Below are 23,233 nucleotides of genomic sequence, written 5' to 3' on the forward strand. Positions count from 1 at the left end.
CACATTCAAATGGAATTGTTTTGCCTATACGCGCTTTCTCTCCTAATAACGAGTGCAGTATATTGTGCTTTAGTGATGTGTTTATTTCCTCGCAAAACGGAACGATGCAGAACGTGCGGCTGAAAAACGCCGAGAATCCACGTGTGCAGCTACTCACATGCGCCTGCCGTATACTGTCATATAAGAAAAATCACAATCGCTCGTGGTTAGAGCTTCGGCACTGCAATCCACACCCGTTTGCAAAAACAGAAACAGAAGACAAAAAAAATTGTACGTACCTGTGGGGTCGATCTGTCGAAGGGCATCGCGAATCTCCTCCCGTATACCGGTCTGGTCGGAATTTTTCCTGTATTCGTTAGAACACACATTCCATAAAATCGGTCGCTTGGCAACTTCGTCGATAAGCAGTTCATTTGACGCAGCGCGGAATGCCATATCGACTAGTAGCCCCTGCCTGCGCTCGAAAAACCACAACACCGACTGTGCGGCCACGTGCGTACAGCGCTCCAAAACACCGTTTGCATTTGGGGCTTCGCCGCTTCCGGTACTGAACTTCCGGCGGCGGTGGCACGGGACCACAAGTTAAGATGCTCCCCTTTGGTCAGTCGCAGAGCGAACAAACCAACGCGGCGACTGAATTCCAACCGGGTGGAACTCGATCGCAAGCCGTCTGCGAATAGACCGACGGCCCTCCCCGGTCGCAGACCGACGGAATTCGCAGTGTCGCATGCGAAAATCGCATGCATGTGAAACGGGCCTTACACGATTTTGTATGACTAATAAGCAGCATAACAGTAACTCTGGCAAGGCACTTCGGCCTTTCTATGTCATGCCACTATTCCTTTTGACGAAACGTACCTTTTGGATGTGAACATAACCAATGACACGCGAGGTAGCAGCACGTATTTCAAGGGGAAAAAAGTACAGTCACTCGAACGTACAAATTAACGTGGTGGTCACGCGGATTGCGTTCTTTGTATCCGAAGTTAGTAATAGGCGGACTTCCGCTATTGCAGCAAAAACACACAGACAGGAGTGGCCTTCATTTCATTAAAAAGTCAGTTGTTATTGTTTGAATTCCGTTTTCAACGATTAGTGCACACTGCTCAATCGGTCTACGCAATGGTGACGCAGCCTGTATGCTTCCTGCACGTGGCAGAATTAAAGACGGCGGCGAAGGCTACGTGACTGGATGAGCGAGCAGGCATACCTTGTGACAGGTACTCTCATCTTTCATATTGCTGTCATTGGTTGATGATTGGGCGTGTGCAGAAGTTTCGCTTCCAACACTCCCCTGTCACGCTATTACCTCACATGTTCTACTTTAAACGCTTCGCCCAACCGGCGCGCGTGCACACACACGGACGCACGCACGCGCACACACGCGCACACGCACACCCACACGCACCAACTGGCTTTTAGCCTGTATGGGCATGCTTAGTCGGCGTTAAACTTAAATTTAAGAGTCGCATCTTGATATTTTTTGGAGGTCGACATTTCTTTGGAGGAGATAACGGGCGCTATGAGACGCTGAGAAGGCCGTAAGAAGGTGCATACTCACAAGATGTGGTACCATCCTCCGAAGTTTCTCGACGAGCTCCGCGGCGGCGAGATGTCTTGGCTCCCTGGCGTTTCGTTGGCCGCGAGTTGCCTTGGTCTACACCAGGCACTGGTTCGATGGTGGCAGCTGGATGAGTCGAAGGCCCCATGCCGCCGAGTCCAGTCACAGCCGCCGGCTCGTTTTCTTTGCTTCGCGCAAAGCTTGCGTGGCTCCCCTTCTCAGAGTCCTGCATAAAAGCAGAAAGCACATTCTGAAGCTGGAGCAGGAGCTGTGACAACGCGAGTGCATGAAACGAAGGCATCTGAAAGCGTCTTGGTTTCAGACGTCGCACTTGTAGCAGTGTGGTCTCACGGATAAAGAGCGCTCACCAGCTACGTCAACCGCGAGCCATCAATGTGGACGCACTAGCGCACTAGCTCAAGGAATGTTAACATTATTAGCGTATACGCAGATATAATGCTACTGTCAAAGGTACCGCTGGATAAAAGAAACATGGGAGAAATCAGCTGACGTCTAGTTTGAATTGTTCACATATTCATAAAAGGCACTGATGAGCTAATACACTAGAATTCGTCAAAATACGATTCGTTACTTTAAACCCTGTTTAGTAATGTGTCGTTCGTCCGAGACAGCCCTTACGACGATGAAAAGCCAATAAATTCTTTATCGCTTAATACTGATTTTTTAAAAGCATTCCAACCCGTCAATCCTATTATTCTTACAAAGTTACTGAACTACTGCGTCCGTGGAGCAGAGCTACTGGAATGATATCTAGCTCGGCCATAGAGTACAGTACGTCGATATCGGTGTCGCTAGACCTCCTGGACAAGTCGTTGTCACCAATATGCCGAAAATAAGCAATCTAGGCCCATTTTTATTCCCAGTCTATGTCACGGATAAAGTGTACTGCGTACAAGATGCGTAGTTTGTTCCATACGCTCTTGGCAGGTACTTTTCTAATGAGAACGTGTAAACTGTAAATGTCCCGAAGCCACAAATGTGCTATGAGGGAGGCCGTAGTGGGGAGCTCTGGATTAGACTACCTGGGGTTGACATCGATCGCTTTGCACACTGATGTTTCTTCAATTTAGCCTCCATAAAAATGCGGCAGTGGTGACCAGGATGGAACCTCCGAGCGACTTTAGGATAAGAAACCTAAACCGTTGAGCCACCTCTGTGGACCGAGAGAGGTTTTACAGGGTGCATCAAAAACTCTCAAGCAAAAGAGTCCACTTTCAAGCAGTATGCCGTTGGGCTTAAGACAACTACTAAACACTCAAAGTTTTCAGAGAAGAATTAACCTGTGTCCTGGGAACTTCTGACGGGTGGTGTATATCCTTACAAAACGGGCCCGCTGCAGTAGTCTCCCTTATACTATGCTGAATTCGCTCGTTAAAAAAATTAGCGATCACTGCAGCTACCCGCATTGGAAGAATGCGAAAGCATTGCCTCCTCCTCGACACTGGTCGCCTATAAGATTTGGCGCCATGGTTGTTTTCTCGTTCACTTGATTGATTTGTTATCAATTAATTCTGATTAAACCGTCATTTCATCCCGCCAAACATTTAGAGTTTTCAAATTTTCCGTCACGCTTCGTTCCCGCCCTATATACCCGTCCAGTCCATTTACCGGTCCATTGCCTTTTGCTACTAAATAATACCTATATTACATATCGGCGGACGCCTGAATTTTAATCTACCTGAATGTCAGAACCTGTACGGGAAAAGGCTGTTAGAATTTAACGGCGCTCTTATTTGGAATACCTTGCCACTAAACATAAAGCAAGCCCCAAATTTTACTCCTGCTTTAAAGAGGTTCTTTTTCTCAGAAATATTGCGAATAAGTGACTTCATATTCATTTTTGTTTAAACTATGCGTTTTATGTGTTATTGTGTTGTGGATTGTATTTCTTGTTTCATTTGTTCGCGTGCTGCATTTATTTTGTATCCTATGTTGATTATAGACCCGTTACTAGCCAGTGGCTATGGGTCTATCAATGTTAGTTTGCATTTCGCAAGATATGCAATAAATAATGAATGAATGAATTGTCTCTAATTTGTCATTTTTTCCTATCTTCGGGTTACGTATCTCACTTATCACTGGTCACGTGATTGCCCATTTCGAGCCTTCAAACTTTTCACCACGCTTTGGCTCCGCTTACTTCCTGCGTTTTCAAATTTCGCGGGCCTCTTGCTCCTGCCCGCCCACTTTTTGGACATTTTTTACTCTAATAATGAACTCTCATCCGATTTGAATTTTTTTTCGGGCCGCAGGGCAGTGCGCGCATGCGCACACTCGAGAGCGAACTTTGGTGAGCCTCTGTGCATTCCTAGAACACACGGGCTTGACGTCCCGTCTGTTTTCCGTCAGGTAGTTACACGCAGTGACCGAACGCTCCGCGAGTACTACCTTGAACAATTAATAACTGGACGCCCCACTCCAGTTGTAACCAACACAGTGCTGTGCGCGTGTGTGATTTAATTCCTCTAAAATGAACTAATCACGCGCACAACCTGGACACATTTCTTATTGTGTAAATAGTTTGTACATATTACTTCTCCCCCTATCCTCTATTCCTGTCCCCTCACCTCTTTCATTTCATTTCTCCATTCTGCCTGCTATCCTTTATTTCCGCTGCCCCAGCTCAGGTGCTTCAGTATCGATGGCAGATGCCGGTGCTAGCAAAAATGTTTTGCTTCCTTTTTACTATTATTTTTAATAAAACCACTACCACCACCATCCTCACATCATCTTTTAATTACAACCATTCGTTTGATGCTGCCATTTCTGAGATCCCCTCAACTGAAAAAAAAAAATTGGTTTTTGGGGAAAGGAAATGGCACAGCATCTTTCTCACATATCGTCGACACCTGAACCGCGCCTGACAACGTCCACCTCACCTGTGTAAAGTGGGGACGTGCACAGACACAGAGGCCTGAGTACCTCGAATTATTTCGTTAGAATAAACGTTTAACGCGGGAGCGTTGAGAGCCCCGTGTCGCAGAAAGGCTGGTGTCATCGTCGGCGTCGGCGGCGTTGGCCGTGAACGAAAAATATAAAGCAAAAATAAATAAAACCGAGTAAGAAATTTGTCGAGGTAGGGGATCGAGCCAGGGCCTCCGGAGTACGAGACGAGCAGGCTAACCACTCCGCCACGCCAGCTCTTTTCTTTTTGCTTTCATTGCCTCTTTCAACAGTTTACATGAGATCACAAAGGTATTCACAAAGGTAGAAAGGTATTCACAAAGGTAGAAAGGTATTCCAAACTGAACCGAGCATTTAGAAACCGAAAAACAAAGACTACTTCTTTCAGAAATCTACTTGCACTGTATCGCATCCTGTCTACAGTAGTAATAACATAGTTTTGCAAAGCCGAAGAAAACCTCACTTGAATAAAAGTCCGTAGGAAAGGGTTGCGTTGATCTCGAAGAACAAATCTTGACGTCACCTGCCTCAGGTACGAATGCGGCAAAGAAAGGGCCCCCTTTTCTCAAACGCCGACTTATCAATAGCGGAATTGGAATACGCTATTGATGAGCTTTACTTGGGGAAATCGCCAGGTCCTGATGGGATAACAGCGGAATTTTATAAGGCCTTATAACGCGAAACTGCTCTCCATTTACAACACATTTATTAAGTCATTTAGATGGTTTTTTACCACCGTCGTTTTCAAGTGCGCATACAGTACTTATACCGAAAACTGACAATTCAGTTAAACTTATGAAGTTACTTATGAAGTTGAAAGTATTAGCCAAACGTTTACAGTCGGTTATGGACATCTTGGTTGGCCCCCACCAGACGTGTGTAATTCAAGGGCGGACCATCTTCACGAATGTTCATATCACTCGAAGTATACTGGAATGCTGTGACGCTCACTTTAGGCGAGCTGCAATGTTGCATATTGATTTAGAGAAGGCCTTTGACCGTGTATGTCATGACATTCATTTTAAAATCCTCGAACATGTCTGTTTTGGGGAAGTAATTTTAAAACTGGTTAAAATGGTTTATAGAAACTGTACCACGAATCAGGTTGTTAACCGAGAGCTCACAGACAGAATTTTCTTGAGAGCATCTGTGCGGCAAGGCTGCCCATTGTCACCACTAGTTTTCGCTGTGTACCTATAGCCACTTTGCCAGAATGTTATAAACAACCGCTCTATTCGTTGTTTTGAACTAGAAGCACTTGAAATTAAAGTCTTGGCTTATGCCGATGATGTGGCAATTTTTTGCAGCGATCCCAGCAGCATAGAACATGCGATGTCGGTTTTTCGCAGGTTTTGTGATGTAATCAATAGCGTTGTTAATCTGAACAAATATGCGGGCCTTTTGCATGGGAACTGGACATCAGCGCCTTTGTTTCACGCGAGTGTAAAATGGTCACACGTCCCTTCGATATACCTGGGTGTTCCTCTTGACAAGTATCGAGATAACGATGACTTTTGGAAGGAGAAAATTCAAGAACTGTCTACGTGTACACAGATATAGTCGGGAAAGGAGCTGTCTATATTCGCGCGCGCAAACATATGTAGTGCATACCTGGTTTCGAAATTGTGCTATTTGTTGCAGGTCCTTTCGTGCTCTCGACTTAAAATTCAAAAACTTCATCGTGTTTTCACCGTTTTTGTTTGGCAGTCCTCATGGGAGAGGACTAAAGGTGATAATTTATTTCTGCCACGCCAGGTCAATGGTTTGGAATGAACAAAGGCGCGTACAGTGAATACGGTGTTGTCTTAGAAGGGCGTTTTAGAGACGTACAGTGGTGTATATTAGTAAATATGAGCATGTACATAGCAGAAGCCACAGTTACGCGAGCAGCAAAATACGTTTCCGCTACTTTTCCTCTCCGCTTGGCGCGCACGTAGCGCCATCAGGCGGTGCCCCAATAAAATCACTCCCTCCTCCTCCTCGCAATGTACACCACTGCCCCAACAGATAGCGCGCGACGGCGGCGCCTCTCGCTCCCCTCGTTAAGGCGCAGTGAGGCCGTGCGGGGACGCAGGAATCACGCGGTGACCAGCGAACAACGTAGCGCAGATCCGGATCGATGGATGGAAGGACGGAAGGGAGGAGCGTCACCTTTGAAACGGGGTGATGGGAGTTGCCACCATGCTCCTTTATTTTTTCTTTATTTTTGTTTAACTGTGTTGTATGTTATTAAAATTAGGAATTTAAATACGCCTCCCTGCACTTTTAACTTTGTCACTTCTCTGTTTTTGCGGAACGAATCTTCCAATCGCTCTTTGCTAATTTCCACCGCAGATTTATTTACATGACTATTGTTATCTCTAAACCCTAGGGCCTCAGGAAGCGTGAGTGTGCCTGCATCGACATTGGGATGTATACCATCACATTTTAGTAAGAGGTGTTCTATTGTTTCTACAGATTTGCTACACAGCGCATGTGTCATCTTCTTCGTTAAATTTCTTTTTGTAGCTGCGCGTTCTAAGACATCTAGGGTAAACGAAGGGCAGATATACACGGAAAAGCACGAACAGTCCCTTATAGCAAGTCTCTCATAGCAAGAGGGTGAAGAGATGTCGGGGTAATGAAAAATAAGGCATTGTGAGGGTACAACAGGTATTAAGTACTGAGAGGTATATGGAAAAGAATAATGGTGCCGGGGCTTACTTTATGGAATGCGGTTCTGTGCTTAAAGGAAGAAGTTCAGTGGAGATTAGAAGTAAATCAGACATTGTTGGAATAGCACTAGGTGCCCACGGGAAAACCACAAACAAGGCAGTACAGGGGGATATGGGCTGGGCATCATTCGGAGCACGGGAAGCTTAGAGTAAAATACTATACGAAGAACGCCTGAGGAAATTTGGCGATAATAGGTGGGTAGCTAAGGTATTTAAATACCTACACTGAAAGATCGTTGACTCACACTGGCGGAAAAGAACTGGGAAGCCTCTAACCAGTAAGTATGCCTGACACGAGGACGGAGAAAGAAAGAGCATTATAAGGCAGGTTAAAAACGCGGAAGGTAAAAATTGGATAGATTCAATGTAAAACCATAGTGTAGGACTATGGTTTTACATTGCCGTACTCTTTGAAGCCAGGTCAGTATCGATGGCAGATGCCGGGGCTAGCAAAAATCTTGCTTTCTTTTAATTGTTATTTTAATAAAACCACTTACTGCTACTACCTTTCCTTTGCCGGCAGCGGAGGCTCAGTAATTAGGGCGCTCCGCGATTGATCCGGAGTTCCCCGATACAAACACGACCGCGGCGGCTGCGTTTCGGTGGAGGCGAAACGCTAAGGCGCCCCTGTGGTGTGCGATGTCAGTGCACGTTAAAGATCGAGTTGGTTTTTGGCTAAAGGAAATGGCGCAGTATATGTCTCACATATCGGCGGATACCTGAACCGCGTCGTAAGGGAAGGGATAGAGCAGGGAGTGAAAGAAGAAAGGAAGCAAGAGGTGCCGTAGAGGAGGACTCCGGAAGAATTTCGACCACCTGTGGATCTTCAACGTGCACTGACATCGCACAGCACATGAGCGCCTTAGCGCTTCGCCTCCATAGAAATGCAGCCGCCGCGGTCGGGTTCGATATGTACGTTTAAGATTCCTATGTGGTCGAAATTATTCCGGAGCCCTCCCCTACGGCACCTCTTCCTTCCTTTCTTCTTCCTTTCTTTCTTCTTTCACTCCTTCTTTTATTCCTTCCCTTACGTCGCGGTTCAGGTGTCCGCCGATATATGAGACAGATACTGCGCCATTTCCTTTCCACCAAAACCAATACAACCATGAGCGCAGTTCTCGTAACGTGTCAACGGAAGCTACGTCCACAGTGAAAAATAGAATGCCATCCTACACGACTATTGACAGAAAACCACTGAAATCCAGAGCCACTTAGATCCTGCAGTGGTTCACGAGCAAAGAAACCGAGCTACTCACAGTACGGCTCGCCAACGTAGGAGGCTCGTCAGGCGCTTTCTGGCTGGCTGTCCCGACCTCGTGTGAGCTCTTCTCTTGACCGGTCGCTCTGGTCACCATTTGAGCAGAAGCCAGGTCTGAGATCTCAGGGACAGCGGCAGCGGGGCTAGGCGACTCCAAAGAGGATAAGTCCAAGTCACATGAGGTGATTCCGGTCCTCCTTCGACATGTGATGTTCCTCCCAATCAGTCTCAGGAAATCTGGTGAAATGCGGGGAGGTTGGGAAGGGTGCGAAACAGGGTAACGTGTTACTTATTTTTGGTAGTGGCAGGGCCGGATTAAGAAAAATGGGGGCCCTGGGCTAATTCGCATGCAGACCCCCTCTCCCTATACTGACCCCCCCCCCCTCTGTCGCCTGCTACGCTCCTGGAAATATGCCATTTTTCATTTTAATTCCACCAAATTAAAAAGAACGAAGTGCGATCAACGGAATTATTATTATTGCTATTATTATAAGGAAAGCAACAAAACTTGCTTGAAACGCGTGCTGTTGTAAACACCAACACATATGTTCACTTTGTGATTAATCAGAATGCAGTCTAGTTTTGTCATTTTCTTGAAGAGAGTGCGCTTCGTTCCTAGTGTCACCGTTTTCTTCCTCGTTCTTTGATATAGCTTCAAGGCACCAGAAGACTATATTGAATTATTTTAGAATGGCCTTACATGATTCAGCGTGTCTTGACCACCTGGTCTCAGAGAGACTTTTCAAAACAAGCTGCTGGCCAGTTCCGCCCATGCTGTCCAAAAGATACCTCCGTCGCTTAGGTGAGGCAGCAAAGAACACATACAGTCTCTGAATTACAGTGAAAAATTTGACTGCCTCAAGGCAACTCAACGCTACAATCGCCAAGTTCAGTGAATGACCAGCACACGGGACGTAGACTGCCAATTCGTTGAGGTGTTTGATTTTAGCTTGCAGTCCTTTGTATTTTCCCGACATATTACTCGCATTATCATAAGCTTGGCCCCTATAGTCATCAAGTGAGATGCCATTGGTCGTCAAGGGGGACATCACGGTATCGAAAAGATACAGGCTGGTATGCGATTAGATTGAAACAAATCCAAGAATGCGTTTGTACACTTTCGCATTTAAATAGTATCGTAAAACAACTGACAGCTGATCAACGTGAGCGAGGTCCGGAGTCGAATCAACAATTAAAGAGAAGTATTTTGCGCGTTTCACTTCGTCAAAGAGACGTTCCTTGACAGCCTTTGCCATATGCTACATAAATTCATCACAAATGGTTTTTGACAGATATGATGGGTGACTATTTACTTTGTTCCCGTAGCGTTTGAGGTGTTCCTCTAGTAAGCTGTCTCCGTGACAAGATGCTTAAGCAGCTCCTTGTCAATTGTGCTGCTCGAGTCAGAGAGGGCGAGCCATGCTGCCATGCAGCTCCGGTGCTCGACGCTATTTTCATGAGCACAAACCTTTTCTTCTGCTCTTTTCCAATAAGAAAAGCCATGCGTGATGAAAGCACTGGGGTTGCTTGATATCGAAAATAGTTTGCACATGAAACAGTAAACGGAACCTTTGGACTCCGAGTACATTAACCATTGTCGCTCGTATGCCTCCCCATTTACAGCCTTTCGCACGAAAAGATGAGGCGACATATAGCGTGTGAGTTTTGTATTGCCTTTCGGGAGACGGAAAATTTTCTTCCCGATTTTGAAAATACAATGGCCCTTTCTCAAGGCAAACTCCGAAAGCTATCAGTAATAACATCCGTCCACTTAGCAGGGTCACTTAGCAGAATCTCGCAACGTACGTCTTGCTGCGGGGGTGTCTGTACTACTCTGTTGCCGCAATGAGAAGCCGTCTTATTCGTCCTTTCGAGGCACGCTTTGTGGGTGGGAACCTGATTATTTGAATTCAAAGTAACAGGAAACAAGCGAGTCGGTTCTTGGAGTGTAGTTTCCTGGCGTTCGCCAGTAGAAGGAGGTTCATCAGGGAGGTTTGGCACCGGTTGTTCAGCAGTAGCAGAAATCAGACGTTGCGGACCGGACACCTGGAGCTCTGTGTCAGGGTTCCGGCAGAGAAGCATAGACGTTGCTGACTCAAGAACAGGACAGGGCTCGGTTAGTGTCGGTCGCCCAGAAACATGGACGACAGAGGTTGGCACCGTTTTCACAAGATCCAGACAACCAAGATGAGTCAAACATTGCTTATTGCAAGGAAACCGTGGTGATGGAGATGGCAAGTCCTCCACAGGAGCAGATTCGGCACTATTTGGAGTTTGACACGGACTCTGGGTAGAGCGATCGTTCTGCTCCGCGGAAGCTGCATTCAGTAGGTACTTTGTCATCTGTGGTAGCTTCTTTTCACGCTCTTCTCTTTCTAACTTCGCCTTTAATTTAGACGCACCACTTTGATGCTTCCGACCGAGCATTTTCCCATGAATGGATTATAATTGTTCACCGCAACGGGCACTTCGTCAGTCCGACGCGACCGCAGGTGTCCAACGGTGGCCGTCCCGATGACTGGCGCACGCGGCCTGGATGGTCCGTGGCTGGCCAGGAGTAATGCGTCCCCCAGGAGCTCCTCAGCGGGCTGGCTTATGCAAGCTTAACCGGCGGCTCGGGGCTGAATCGCAGCCCGCGATCAACTTCCTTTAATAGACGCGCGCCGCGTCTGTCTGTTACTAGCGCCAAAGCAGGCGTTCACATACGCATAGAGTTCCTTGTACAAATTCCCCCTTCTCCGTACAAACTCACCACTTCTCCCGTTCCGGTCTCGTCTTCCTATTGGCTATGAGCAATCGTCTGCTCTTGGAGGTTCTCAAAATTTCTTTCGCCCCTTCGACGCCACGAGCGACAACGAAGGGGAGAGGGCGACTCCTAGCGCGGGCGAAGTTAAGCGCTTTCCGTCGCCTCTGAGTCATCTTTTTCTACTTCTTTCTGGGAAGTTCGGTGGCCAGTCTGACCTACTTTTTTCTGTCGAGTGCGCGCGAGGGTGCGCAGCCACTAGGCGGGAATGGGCCCTGGAGACAGGCATTTGTGTCCAGCTCTCCAACTTCCCCCTTCACTCTTCCACAACCCTAGCCCGAACAGTGAATATTCCATGCCCCACGGCACATGGATAAAACCACGTGTGACGTCTTCTTTCCTTCCGTGCCAAGACTATGCCATCAGACTCATCATCTGCTATCGGACTCATCCTACCCCGCCCTAATTACCATCACGGCAAAGAAAAGTCGAATGGTAGACACTGTTGGGTTCTGCAGCACATCCTTTCTATGAGAAGGACTGCGGCGGAACTATTTGAGAGGTGGAGGGTGGCGTGGTGGTGACGAGGGGCAAGGGAGATTTAGGTCCTCGTCCCACATTACATATTTTAGGTGTTTCCCTCCTGCCCCTCTCCTCCAGACAGCACTGGACAGACGGACTGACAGGAAACCACGAAAACACTTCTAAGCAAACGCACCTCGATTCGTAAGAAAGAGCGCCCCGCCGGGGTGGCGGAGGATTCCTGTTTTTGCAGCTCGACAAGCTCTCCCAAATTATCAGGCTAAACGCATGCTGTTACATGAGGCAGGGTCCCCGTCTGCTCGTTCTGGTTTTCTCGATTCATACATGTCGCTCGAAGTTCCGTTGCTCACGGTTCCATATACTAAGCAGGTTAGAATAAATCCGCCCCCTGCTACTGTCCGAGGTGAGGCCCTGGGCTGCAGCCCCCTTAGTGCCCCCCCTTAATCCAGCGCTGCGGTAGCGGTATCTATGGCGAGATTTTATTGTAGTCGCCAAAGGCTGCAAAGAATGCCACAGTAACCGTGAATACAATTCAGTTTCTGCGTTTGGCTACTACGACTACTTACGACCACTGTAAGGGTTGCTTTGCCTGCATGCTTTCGAAAACGCCTGTATTTCCGCACGATGCACCCAAATTTTGTCGACAGCGGCGAGAGTAATGGTGTTTTCTAAATTCTGAAAACTGACATGTTTATTGTTAACGGCCGGTAAACAAATCTCTAATTGCAATCAGCTGCCTATTGGCAGGTTAAAAATTTAACTATTACAATTTAGGTAATCACTTGGCTAGTTAACATAATTCGCCCGATTTTTAACATCCGCCAACGGTGGCACTACTATGCCGGAGAAAGCTTCTGTTTATCTCAAAAACCCTATTTATAAACACGAGTGATCACATTCACTGCAACACCTGGTGTATCAAGAGCGACCTGACAGACAGTAATGTGCATGCTTGTCTCCCGAGATCTAAAAAAGAGGAATTGTCGCTAATGCCAAGTCGCCAGATGTGGTTAACCATATGCATATCTAGACGCCACTGCTGTCCGTCGTTGAGAGAATCGGGCAACCAACGGCTGTAATTCATCATTTCGCAAGTAACGCGCAGTCATCCCAAGAGAGACAAGACCTACGGGCAAGCAGAACAAGGGCATTACTGACATGAGCCCGTACTGTCTTCCGCATGCTCTGGACTTGACCTGGAAGCATGACGGCTGATTTGTTGCGGGCTCCTCTGGTCTATGCCGCAAGATTCCTCACCACCGTTGGCAACCGGAGAGTATGCGGGCACCAAACTGTCCAGATCTGGTCCATTCGTCGGTTCTTTTTCTTTGTTTGGGGGAATCCTTAGCCGGGGCACCTTCTCTGAATGCTGCACGCAAGCGCAGGCAAAAAACAAGCACTCAAGTTGAAGCAGGATGTGTGGAAATGTGATGCTACGATAGGAGCAACTTTTTTCATTACAGAGATACAAGCGGCGAAATATCTGCTGGTCGTCCGACGCTCATGGAAGGCGCGCGTGCATAGAACTGACTACGTATATAAACACTATATAAACACGGCTGTCGGCAGATTCAAGCGGTTATCGAGGTGGCTGTATTGGTTTCCTGATTACGGGCTTTTGTGAAGTTTTTGAAATTTTTAAAATCTGCAATAAAGGTTCGCTTCAGTGCCTGCAATTTTGCGCAGAGGAACAGAACAGAGATGCTACCTCTCGGCTTTTCAGCAATAGGGAAATATAGTCTTCCGACATATTTACAGAACAGGAGGCCTTCCAATACAGTTTTGATAGAATGCTAACAATAGAATCGTCCCGACAGTCCCCTGCAATTCTCTGCAGTAAGAGACAGCGCGTCGCTTGTATACAATTAATGGAGTCAGCTTGACCGGAAGAACCGAAATTCTACCATGAGCACAGTTCTCTTAACTAATCGACGAAAACGATCCCCAAAGTGAAGAACAGAGTGTCATCAGGTACGACCATTGATTGAAATCGTCTGAAAGGTAAATTTCGTCCGAGAAAGAAGCCACTCAAAATCCTGCAATTCTTCACTAGCAAGGAACCGCATCTACTCACAGCGCTGCTCGGCAACGTAGGGAGAACTTCAGGAAATTTCTGGTGCGATGTCCTCAGCTCTTTTGAGTTGCTATCTTCAGCGCTCGCTGTGGTCACCTTGTGAGGAGAAGGCAGTTCGGGGAACTTAGGAACAGCGGCTATAAGGCTAGGTGACCCCAAAGAGGATAAGTCGAAGTCACGTGGGGTAATGCCAGTCTTCTTTCCCCGTCTGATGTTCCTCCCAATCACCTCCGCGAAACCTGATGTAAATGAGAAAGGCACGATGGGGAGGGGGTGACAAACAGGGTTACGTGTTACTATGGTTGGTGGTGGTGGCGACTTTGCCGTGTTTGTGTTGTACTCACAAAAGGCTGCAACCACTGCCATAATCACCATGAACACCGAATACTTTGTCTTTTTCGTCCATCACTGCAGTGTTGTAAAATGTAAAATATCAAATGCCTTAATATCAAGTCATAGTAAATGCTGAGCTTTTCTCAATGTCCTGAAATTGCGACGCAGCGGCTTACGTAGTTAACCTGGTAACGTACGGCGTATCATGTGCGGCAAATGCTGAAGCCCGAATACTTTCATTTAGCGCTCACATGTATATGAGTTTCTCGAATTAATACAGAATCACATTTTTAATATATTTCTCAGATACAATGTCGAAGCGCCAGTCGTCAGAGGTGGAGGACGCCTGTCGAAAGATGCCTTATTGCAACACCTAACCCTAGCGGCAAAATACCCTAAAATTTCGACGGTATTACTGCTACATTGTTAGGTGAAAGAAAACGTTTAGTATTTGCATTCCGTTTTTTTTTGTTTGGCATGCTTGATTCTGCCTGATTTTATCGTTCACAGGTAAAACAATATAGTTGGCTCGTTTTAATGTTGCAAATTCCAAATTTTCTTAAAGTGCCAGTTTTTTTAGATTCGTATCTTGTAGGGAGCGAAGTGGCAAAACACTGCTGGTTCAAAACTTTATCCGATGTTGTTGTTGCTCTTAAAACTCCTAAGTTTGCGCACACGTGTCGGCAAATAAATAAAAATTGTCTTGGATGGACAGTTGAGTTAAAGGCTTATACCATCATCAGCTTGATCACGCCCACTGCAGAGCAAAGGCCCGCCCCATATCTCTCCCATTAACCCCGTCCTGTGCGAGCTCCGGCCACCTACCGCCTTAAACTTCTTAATCTCATCTGCCCACCTAAAGTCTCTGCTGCCCCTCGTACGCTACCCTTCCCTTGGAATACAGTCGGTTATATTCATGTGGCACGCACTGCCCCAACAGATTTCTTGCTCTTGATTTCGGCTAGGATATATTTTACCAGCGTTTGTTCCCTCACCCACTCTGCCCTCTTATTGTCTCTCAACTTTCCACCTATCATTTTTCTTTCTATATCTCAACTCCGGTGTTCTAAACTCGAGCTGAACCCTTTTCCTTAGCCTCCAAGTTCCCGCCCCTTAGGTGAGCACCAGTACGATACAGTTGTTGTATACTTTTCTCTTGAGGGATATTGGTATACTGCCATTCATGATCTGAGAGAACCTGCCATATGGTCGCCACCCCATTCTTATTTTTATAGTTGTTTTTCTCTCGTGATCTGGACCTCCGTCGCTGTCAGTGACAAAAATATGTTGCCTACCGAGAATGTTGAACACTAGTACTTATGTTTTCGGCTCATTAATTTTTAGATCCCCCGTTTTGCTCTGCCTATGTAAAACATCGATCACGCTTTGCTTTTCATGTCTTGAGTGATTTAGCAAGGGAATCAAATCAGCGAATTGCAGATTACTAAGGTATTCTCTGTGAACTCCTATTCACAACTGATCCCAATCCAGACCTGAGAATATATTCTGCAAACAGCGATGAAAAGTGTTGGCGACATTGTGTATCCCTGCCTGACATCCTTCCTGATTGGATTTTTATTGACTACTTTCTGGGGGACTGCGCTAGCATTGCAGTCGTTATAGAGACCTTCCAGCATTTTTACATAAGACTTCTACATTCTGATCAAGCAGTGCCTGCATGACTGCTGAAGTTTCGATTGAGTCAAATGCCTTCTCGCAATGAATTTAGGCTATATATAGGGGTTGGCTGTATTTTTTTATTTTTCTATCACCTGACTGATAGTGCGAAGATGGTCTATTGTCGATTATTCTCTACGAAAACCTGCCTGATCAATTTCTTTAGAGAAATCGAAGGTTGTCCTGATTCACTGGCGATTTACTTAGCAAATACATTGCAGTGAATGGACAACAAGCTGATTGGGATAATGTTTCAAATCCTTTACATCTGCTTTCTTAAGTAACGCTTACACTGACAAGCAGAGCAGATGTGGCCAATATTCGAGAGAAAAAATTGAAGAAAAAAATTTAACAATTTAACAAGTGCACCATTTGCGACAAAAAGAAAACTTTTAATACCGCAGAGCAAGGTAGATTCTTGCATCATTACTCAGCTTCTTTTATTGAGTCACGGCCAAATATCAGCCGTCCCCTTTAGATTTGAGAGATTTGCTGGCAGTTACCTGATATACGGGTAGGAAATCAGTTCTAAACCTCATCATATTTAATTATGAAAGATTACTTGTTGAAAGAAAATGGTATTTATCATTTCAAAGGTCAATTCCGCCCTCTTAATACGTTATGAACCACGAAAGTCGAGAGCGAGTTCCTTGAAACAGATCCAATTTGATGTGGCATATTTACCAGTGGAAGACAGGCGCTGGCCTTGACCAGCCGCCCACAGCGAGAATGTCGAGGCGGAAGCTCTGTTAAGCATGTTAGAGACTGCTTAGCTTTCTTCATCTTTATTGTTCCAGACATCAGCGAGAGCAAATTGTTTCAGCGAGAGCAAATCACGTGATGCATCACGTGCCACAAGTGCAAGAGCGAGAATCCAGAGCGGCGACCGGCGCAGCGGCGAACGGGACTGGCAAGCGCAAGAGCGAATCACGTGACACATCACATGCCACAACTGGCGAGGAGTAGTAGAAAACATTTATTCACAAAAAGGTAGGATAAAGAGAAAATGCCGATTTTTGGTGGAATCCTAATTTCAGGAACCCAATGTCCCCCGCAGTTGCTCTTGCTTGGAATATCAGCTTGCGCTGGGTCGCCAAATCAGAGCTGAGCAGTGTAGACTCCCAGTGTTCCTCGTACTGATGTTAGCCTAGTTCAGAGGGATTGGGACCGGAGCAGCCCCATGTTACATGGTATTTTGCTGGAATTCCGCCACACCAGGGGCAGATTCCGTCATATCTATCGGGGAAGAGTATATGGTATTTTTGGAGGCTAGGAAAGGTGTTCGTATGTAGTTGTCGCCAGTCGCTCGCCTCTGCCGCCGTTAGCTTACGGTGTGGTGGGGGATAGACTTGCCTTTGTGTTCGGAGGAGGATGAGGCGCTCGCCATATGTAGAGGGGAGAGGGGTGAGGTCGGGGAGGTTAGTCGCTCGTTTAGTGTATCCTTGAGCTAGACTGTCCGCGGCCTCCTTTCCCTCAATCACCTCGTGCCCAGGAGTCCAAGTGATTTGGTGCTTGCATGTGGAATTTTGAACATGTGGGGTAGTCAGAATGGGAGCGACGGAATGTGGAAGTCTGACAGAGAGGAAGAGCCGACAGGCCGACTGGGAGTCGGTCACAATTTTAGTTCATTTCTCGTGGTATCGCCATGCTGGACGGCGAGCCTGACTGCAGCAGTTTCTGCTACTGTGGGAGAGCAGTTTCGTAGGGAGGCGCTGGCGATTTCCGTGAAATTGGTGTCCAAGACGACTGCCACCGCGTTTGTAGAGTCGGGGTACATTGCTGCGTCGACGTATACAGCATTTCGTGCCTGTCGGTGTGTGCGGCGCAGGTAGTCCACTCGCGCCTTTCGTGGTCCCTTTTGAGGGTTCGAGTGCATGTTCTTCGGGAGTGGGGCTACATACACGCGAGTTCGCAGAGTCGAGAGTAGGTCTCGGTTTTCCTGGACGGCGCGTATGTCAGCCAGGGAACCCACTGTTTCCAAGATTGCGCGTCCAGCTTTGGTGGTGAGGAGGCGTTCCTTTCGGGATTCTGGGACGGCTTCTCGAATTTCTTCAATTGTGTGGGTCAGTCCCAGGTCCTCGAGGTGGCAGCTGGCCGTGTACATCGGGAGGCATAACGCATATTTGTAGGCGGTACGGATGATGGCGTCTGCTTTGTCTCGCTCATTCCCCAGAAGTGGTAGGAATGGGAGACCGTATGACAGGCGGCTCATAACTAGAGCCTGTATCAGTCGAATTGTATCCTCCTCTCTCATGCCTTTTTGGTTGCGGGTGATGCGCCGAATCTTGCGGGAGATCTGGAGGACAGTTGTCCGGAGACGCTGTAACGTGTGGTTGGCTTTCCTGTCGCTCTGAAGCCAAAGGCCCAGGATGCGGATAAGAGGGACTTCCTTTATTCTCGTGCCTTCGAGGTAAACCTGGATGTCGCCGGGAGATTTGTAGGCATAGCCCTTAATGCAGATAATTTCGAACTTGTCGGGTGCGCAGCGGAGGCCGCAATTCGCCACTTGTCTTTATACGCAAGTGACTGCCAAGGATCGGCCGAGCAGCAGCCAGCGCAGCGGCGGACGCGACTGCTAAGCGCGCAGCTGTGGCGACGAAGGTGAAGATGAAGATCGAGGCACCTGCCATGCGCGATTTTGGACATGCGGTGCGCCTCCCGTTAGAGGTCAAATCCAAGAGACAGATGACCTTCAGGCTCAGCATGAGAGGAGTAGAGCTTTTCGGTTTAAAAAAAGGAACCGTCGTTTATGTCACGCGGCCAGATTATACGACATGCGTGGCTCATCGTCTATTTCTAGACGCCACTGCTGTCCGGCGTGCAGAGAGGCGTGCAACCAACGCCATCTGATTTTTTTCCTGTCGCAAGTGGCTTAGAGTCAAACCCGGGAGAGATAAGAGATACGAGCAAGCAGAACAAGGGCATTACTTACCGAAGGCCGTTGTGTCTTCAGACTCCCCTGGACTTGGACTTGACATGCGGCACAGTGCCCTGGGAGGATGGCGGTTGATTTGTCGTGGGCTCCTCTGGTCGACGCCGTACGCCTCGGCACCGTTGGCAACCAGAGTGTCTGCGGGCTTCAAACCGACAAATTCTTGTCCGTCCGCCTCCTCCTTTCGTTTGTTTGGGAGAAAGCTTTCGCGGGGCGCATTCTCGAGATCCTGCACGCAGGCAAGACGCAAAAAGCAAGCACTCTGATTGAAGTAGGACTTTGGGAACTTCACACTACGATACTGAGCCACTTTGTTTCTTTCGGAGATACAGGCGGCGATATATGCAGTGGTCGCAGCACGCAGGCGAATAGGTAAGCGAAAAGGGTCGATCACGCATGTATAGCACGCCTGTCGACAGCTTCCACCGCTTATCTAAGAGTTGGTGGTACTAGCTTGAAATGGAAAGCGTCAAGGATGAGTGCCCCGGCAGCATGACGTAAAATGCAGTTATCTGCAGTACCACTGAAGTTAACATCTTCTTGCGAGAACAACGAGTGCTGTGCGCGTTGCAATGCCTTTCAGATCGCTGCAGAGACCGATCACGTGCTTACAGGTGTCCTGGTTCAAACGCACAGTCTTTCCCCTTACTTGGGAGTTCAGGCGGACACGAAGATCAATGGGGTTTAACGTGCTAAAGCTGCACGTGCGTTGTTAGGGACGCTATGGACGAAGTGTCTGAATTTATTTCTTGTACCCGAGATTCTTTAACTTGGAGTATCTTTGTACAGCACCCTGGTGTTTTACATTGCACCTCCACTAAAATTCTACAGCCGCATGAGGGATTCAGTCCGGCAGCGTCGGGCTCCGCCACCGAAGACAACAACAACTGATCCGTCGCAAGGTATCTTTAGAGTTCTGTATCAATGATCCGTTCAGTGCGAGCACTTTGGTAAGTAATTGACCTGACATAACATGAAGGATGCAAATAGCCATCGAAACAAAAGAGCATTGGAGAATTTTTTTAGTTATTCGTTTTCATCAATGGGAAATTAACAGTATTCTTTTATCTTTCAATATAATTGATAAGAAAGCAGAAGAAAAAACAGCCACATGCCGCCGATTGGATCCGCACCCAAGGCCTCCGAATTTCGCGTCCAGATAAGCCTCGCCTGTTAAAATGAACAGTTTTGATGCATTATAATCGCTTCTTTAAGTTTTCAAATATGGCTTCAGATTTATCACTATTCTTTGTTACTGCACCTGAATAATCTTTCAGCAACGATCCCAACCGTTACTGGTGAATAAAAGTCATAATGTTAAAAAATAACCCCGAGAAGGTTTATGTTCTTTCCCCTGTATTTTGTGCATCGCCGCAGACGCCTTACCCCATTGAGAGATCAACACGAGAGGCGAGTTATTCGTCTGCTCGTCAAACGCGATCAGATAGTTCTTAAGGGATCGTGATCACGCGCGAGAGTTTTTACGGAGCTCACGACTGTTCGAGCGTTGTGAACGCATTGTTGAAAGCTCCTAGTCGTCAGCTAAATAGAACGCGTGCGAAAGCGTTGTTTCCGATTCGTACCACTGCCGAATGCACACGGTCTACATGTGCTGCCGAGTTCCTTTCAAAGGCGGAAGTTTTACCGTTCGGAAGTTGAGTTTCCACTGTTTCCATTGCCTGCTTGCCTTAAAGGGCATCAAAAAGGTGCTCTCAAAGTCGCGGTACGCTTAGGATGTTCAATGATGGCACTTCACAGATACTCTCGAGCGAGAATTTTTTATGCGTTCGGTATAATATTTGAAGTTCCGTGGCCTCCCCACCTTTTCCTCTCCTGTCGTAAATATTTGCAGCCGCAGTGGCGGCCGCCATGGTAGCGGCCTGACGGCTGAAAAAGTTGGCGCGGCGAGCCAATGATAACCCTCGGCTCCTGACGTCACTTGCTCGACATGACGTTGTATGACAGGTTTCGTGCAAAACCCCGGCACCGCTGGTCGCCGCGCCGTGCGAAAGCGGGAATTTTCGAATATGTAGTGTAAAACTCCACTTCGCTTCCGAGGTCTCCTGCGTGGCATGGACGCTTGGTGGCCTGTACTCTCCATAAAGCAAGCATTTTATAGCCAAGCTCGAGCACCATATTCAGCGACCCTTTAAGACCGGCAGCGGTACCAAACGGCCTCAAATCAAGCTATCGAAGCCTAGAGAGCCCCAAAGAATACATTCATGTAATATTTGTATCTGGCTACTAGTCGGTGGCCATCTGGCTACAGAACAAGATTTACTTGTTCCCCTGGAGCCTTCAACCGGAATTCAGCTGGTGGCAAATTAGTGTCGTTCGTAGACAGTAACCGTACCCGAACTCTGGAATGCAAGGCCATGAATGTGCACGCGCTGGCATTCGTCTGCAGCTGCCGCAGACGACTGCCAGTGTTCTTCATAAGTACCATGAGTGAAGCTTTAATCGTCGCCGTCGTTTAAACGGTTACCTTGTTCTTGTTATCGCATGGAAAGGAAAACAGAAATTGACATGAGCATAGTTCTCGCAACGAAGTAAGAAGAGCAATATTGGTTTGGATATCGTATAGTTAAAGACTGACTAAAAGCGCAATGCCGCCAGAAGTAGCGGAATCGTGTCAGTAGCAGTGAAAACGTGAGATAAGGGTTTACAGAGTACAACCTTTGTGAGTAAGGTTCCGAGACTGATGCCATTAAAAGAAATGCGATTAACATTGAAATTATTTTGCAGCACCCCTTCAAATTGTCTTTCATGCAGTCTATACACAGCTTCCAATGTTTCTTGAGGTTTTGGGAACACTTTGAAAACGCTTCTTTTGGCAGGGTTGTGACCTCCTTTGTAGTGGCGTCTTGAATGGCCTCCACGCTCCCATCCATTTAGGGCTCTCTTCACACGAGGATACAGAAAAAAAATTGCATGGGGAGAGGGCAGGCAAGTATGGCGAATGAAAAAGTACAGTAATGCTGTGCTTGGCGAGAAATTTTGCCACGCTGAGAGCAGTGTGCGGCCTTGCGTTACCGTGGAGAAGGCTCCATTGTCCAGATGCCCATAAGTCAGGGTGACGGCGTCGCAGTGCATCACGCATGTGTTGGAGCACGCGGATATAAAACTCCTAATTCACCGTCTGCCCTTCTGCCTTGTGGGACGAACTCGTGGTGTACGACACTTCTGGCATCGAAAAAAACTATCAGCATCGTCTTTGTTTTCGTCTTCTGTCGCCGCACCTTTCTCGACGCCGGAAAGCTTGTGGACCGCCATTCGGCGCTGTGGCTCTTTTTTTGAGAATCACTTTGAAAACACCATGTTTCGTCTTCAGCAATGATGCTGTCGACGAATGCAACATTCTTCTCTGGTTCAGAGAGCAAATCAGCGCTAACTGTTTGCTCGCGTGTCCTTTTCCTGTGTGAGAGAGTGCGGCGCTAGTCTGGCATTCAGCTTTCGTTTCCCCAAGTTCTCAAGCGAAATTTGGTGGCATGTTGTCTTACTAATGTCGCGAGCATCTGATAGCATGCGGACTGTAATGGTGAGGTCTTGCTGTACGATTTCCTTCATCCAAGCCATGTTGTTTTCATTCCGTGAGGTTGAATGGCGTCCCTGCCTTGTGTCGTCTTCCACCGACATTCTATCCGAAACGAGCCCCCTGTGCCAGCCGAAAACTCGCGCGCACGATAATGTCTCTTTGCCGTAAGCGTCACGAAGGAGCTTATACGTGTGTGTGGCTATCTTGCCAATCTTCACACAGAATTTTATGTTTACACGCAGTTCGAGGTGGACGTCAATCTCTCCACATTTACTCACACTGGAATGCGCAAACGACCATTGACAACGTACTTTTCTACATGTAGTGCCGTCTAGCGGCTGCCACAGCAATTAACATAAATAGCTCAGGTCATCCCTAAAAGACGGCGCTACACATATGCACCAACTTTTGTTTTGGGGAATCATTTCTACAGAAAAAAATAAATCAGTCTCGAAACTTTACGGACAAAGGTTGTATGTTATGAAGTTTTTATGGTTTCATGGCGTTTAACGTCACAAAAAAACTCAAGAGGGACGCCGTATAGTGATGCGCTCTGGATAATTTCGACCACATGCGGTTCTTTAACTTTAACGACATCGCACAGTACACGGGCATCTAGAAATTCACCTCTATCGAAACGCGAGTGCCGCGTCCCGGATCCAACCTGCGTCGTTCGGGTCAGGAGCCGAGCGCCCTAACCACTGAGTCACCGCGGTGACTTAGATTATGTTGAGTTTTTTTTTTCGAAATCGGCCAAATCGATCTAATCGAAAACCGAGAATAATGCATATGTTTGTTACACGCACAAACCTTAGCGGAATCCAAGATGTTATATGATATGCTTTACATGTTATAACAGCTCTATACCACAATGTAGCCAAAAATTACGCAAATAATTTTGTTAATATCAGTATATAAACTTTGTATTTGATTCTTCT

General features: G+C 47.1%; 1 protein-coding gene across 1 annotated transcript in view; it reads right to left on the reverse strand.

Annotated features, from left to right (window-relative positions):
- Positions 1-23,233, reverse strand: part of LOC144113464 (uncharacterized) — a 51,031-nt gene that overhangs the window by 11,786 nt on the left and 16,012 nt on the right. The window contains exons 8-10 of the mRNA XM_077646553.1: positions 18,761-18,989; positions 8,457-8,695; positions 1,562-1,787 (exon numbers count right to left, since the gene is read on the reverse strand). Coding sequence (XP_077502679.1) covers positions 1,562-1,787; positions 8,457-8,695; positions 18,761-18,989 — 694 coding nt within the window. The remainder of the gene's footprint in view (positions 1-1,561; positions 1,788-8,456; positions 8,696-18,760; positions 18,990-23,233) is intronic.

This window comes from Amblyomma americanum, chromosome 1 (assembly GCF_052857255.1).
Source record: "Amblyomma americanum isolate KBUSLIRL-KWMA chromosome 1, ASM5285725v1, whole genome shotgun sequence".
In the NCBI taxonomy this organism is placed as follows: Eukaryota; Metazoa; Arthropoda; class Arachnida; order Ixodida; family Ixodidae; genus Amblyomma; species Amblyomma americanum.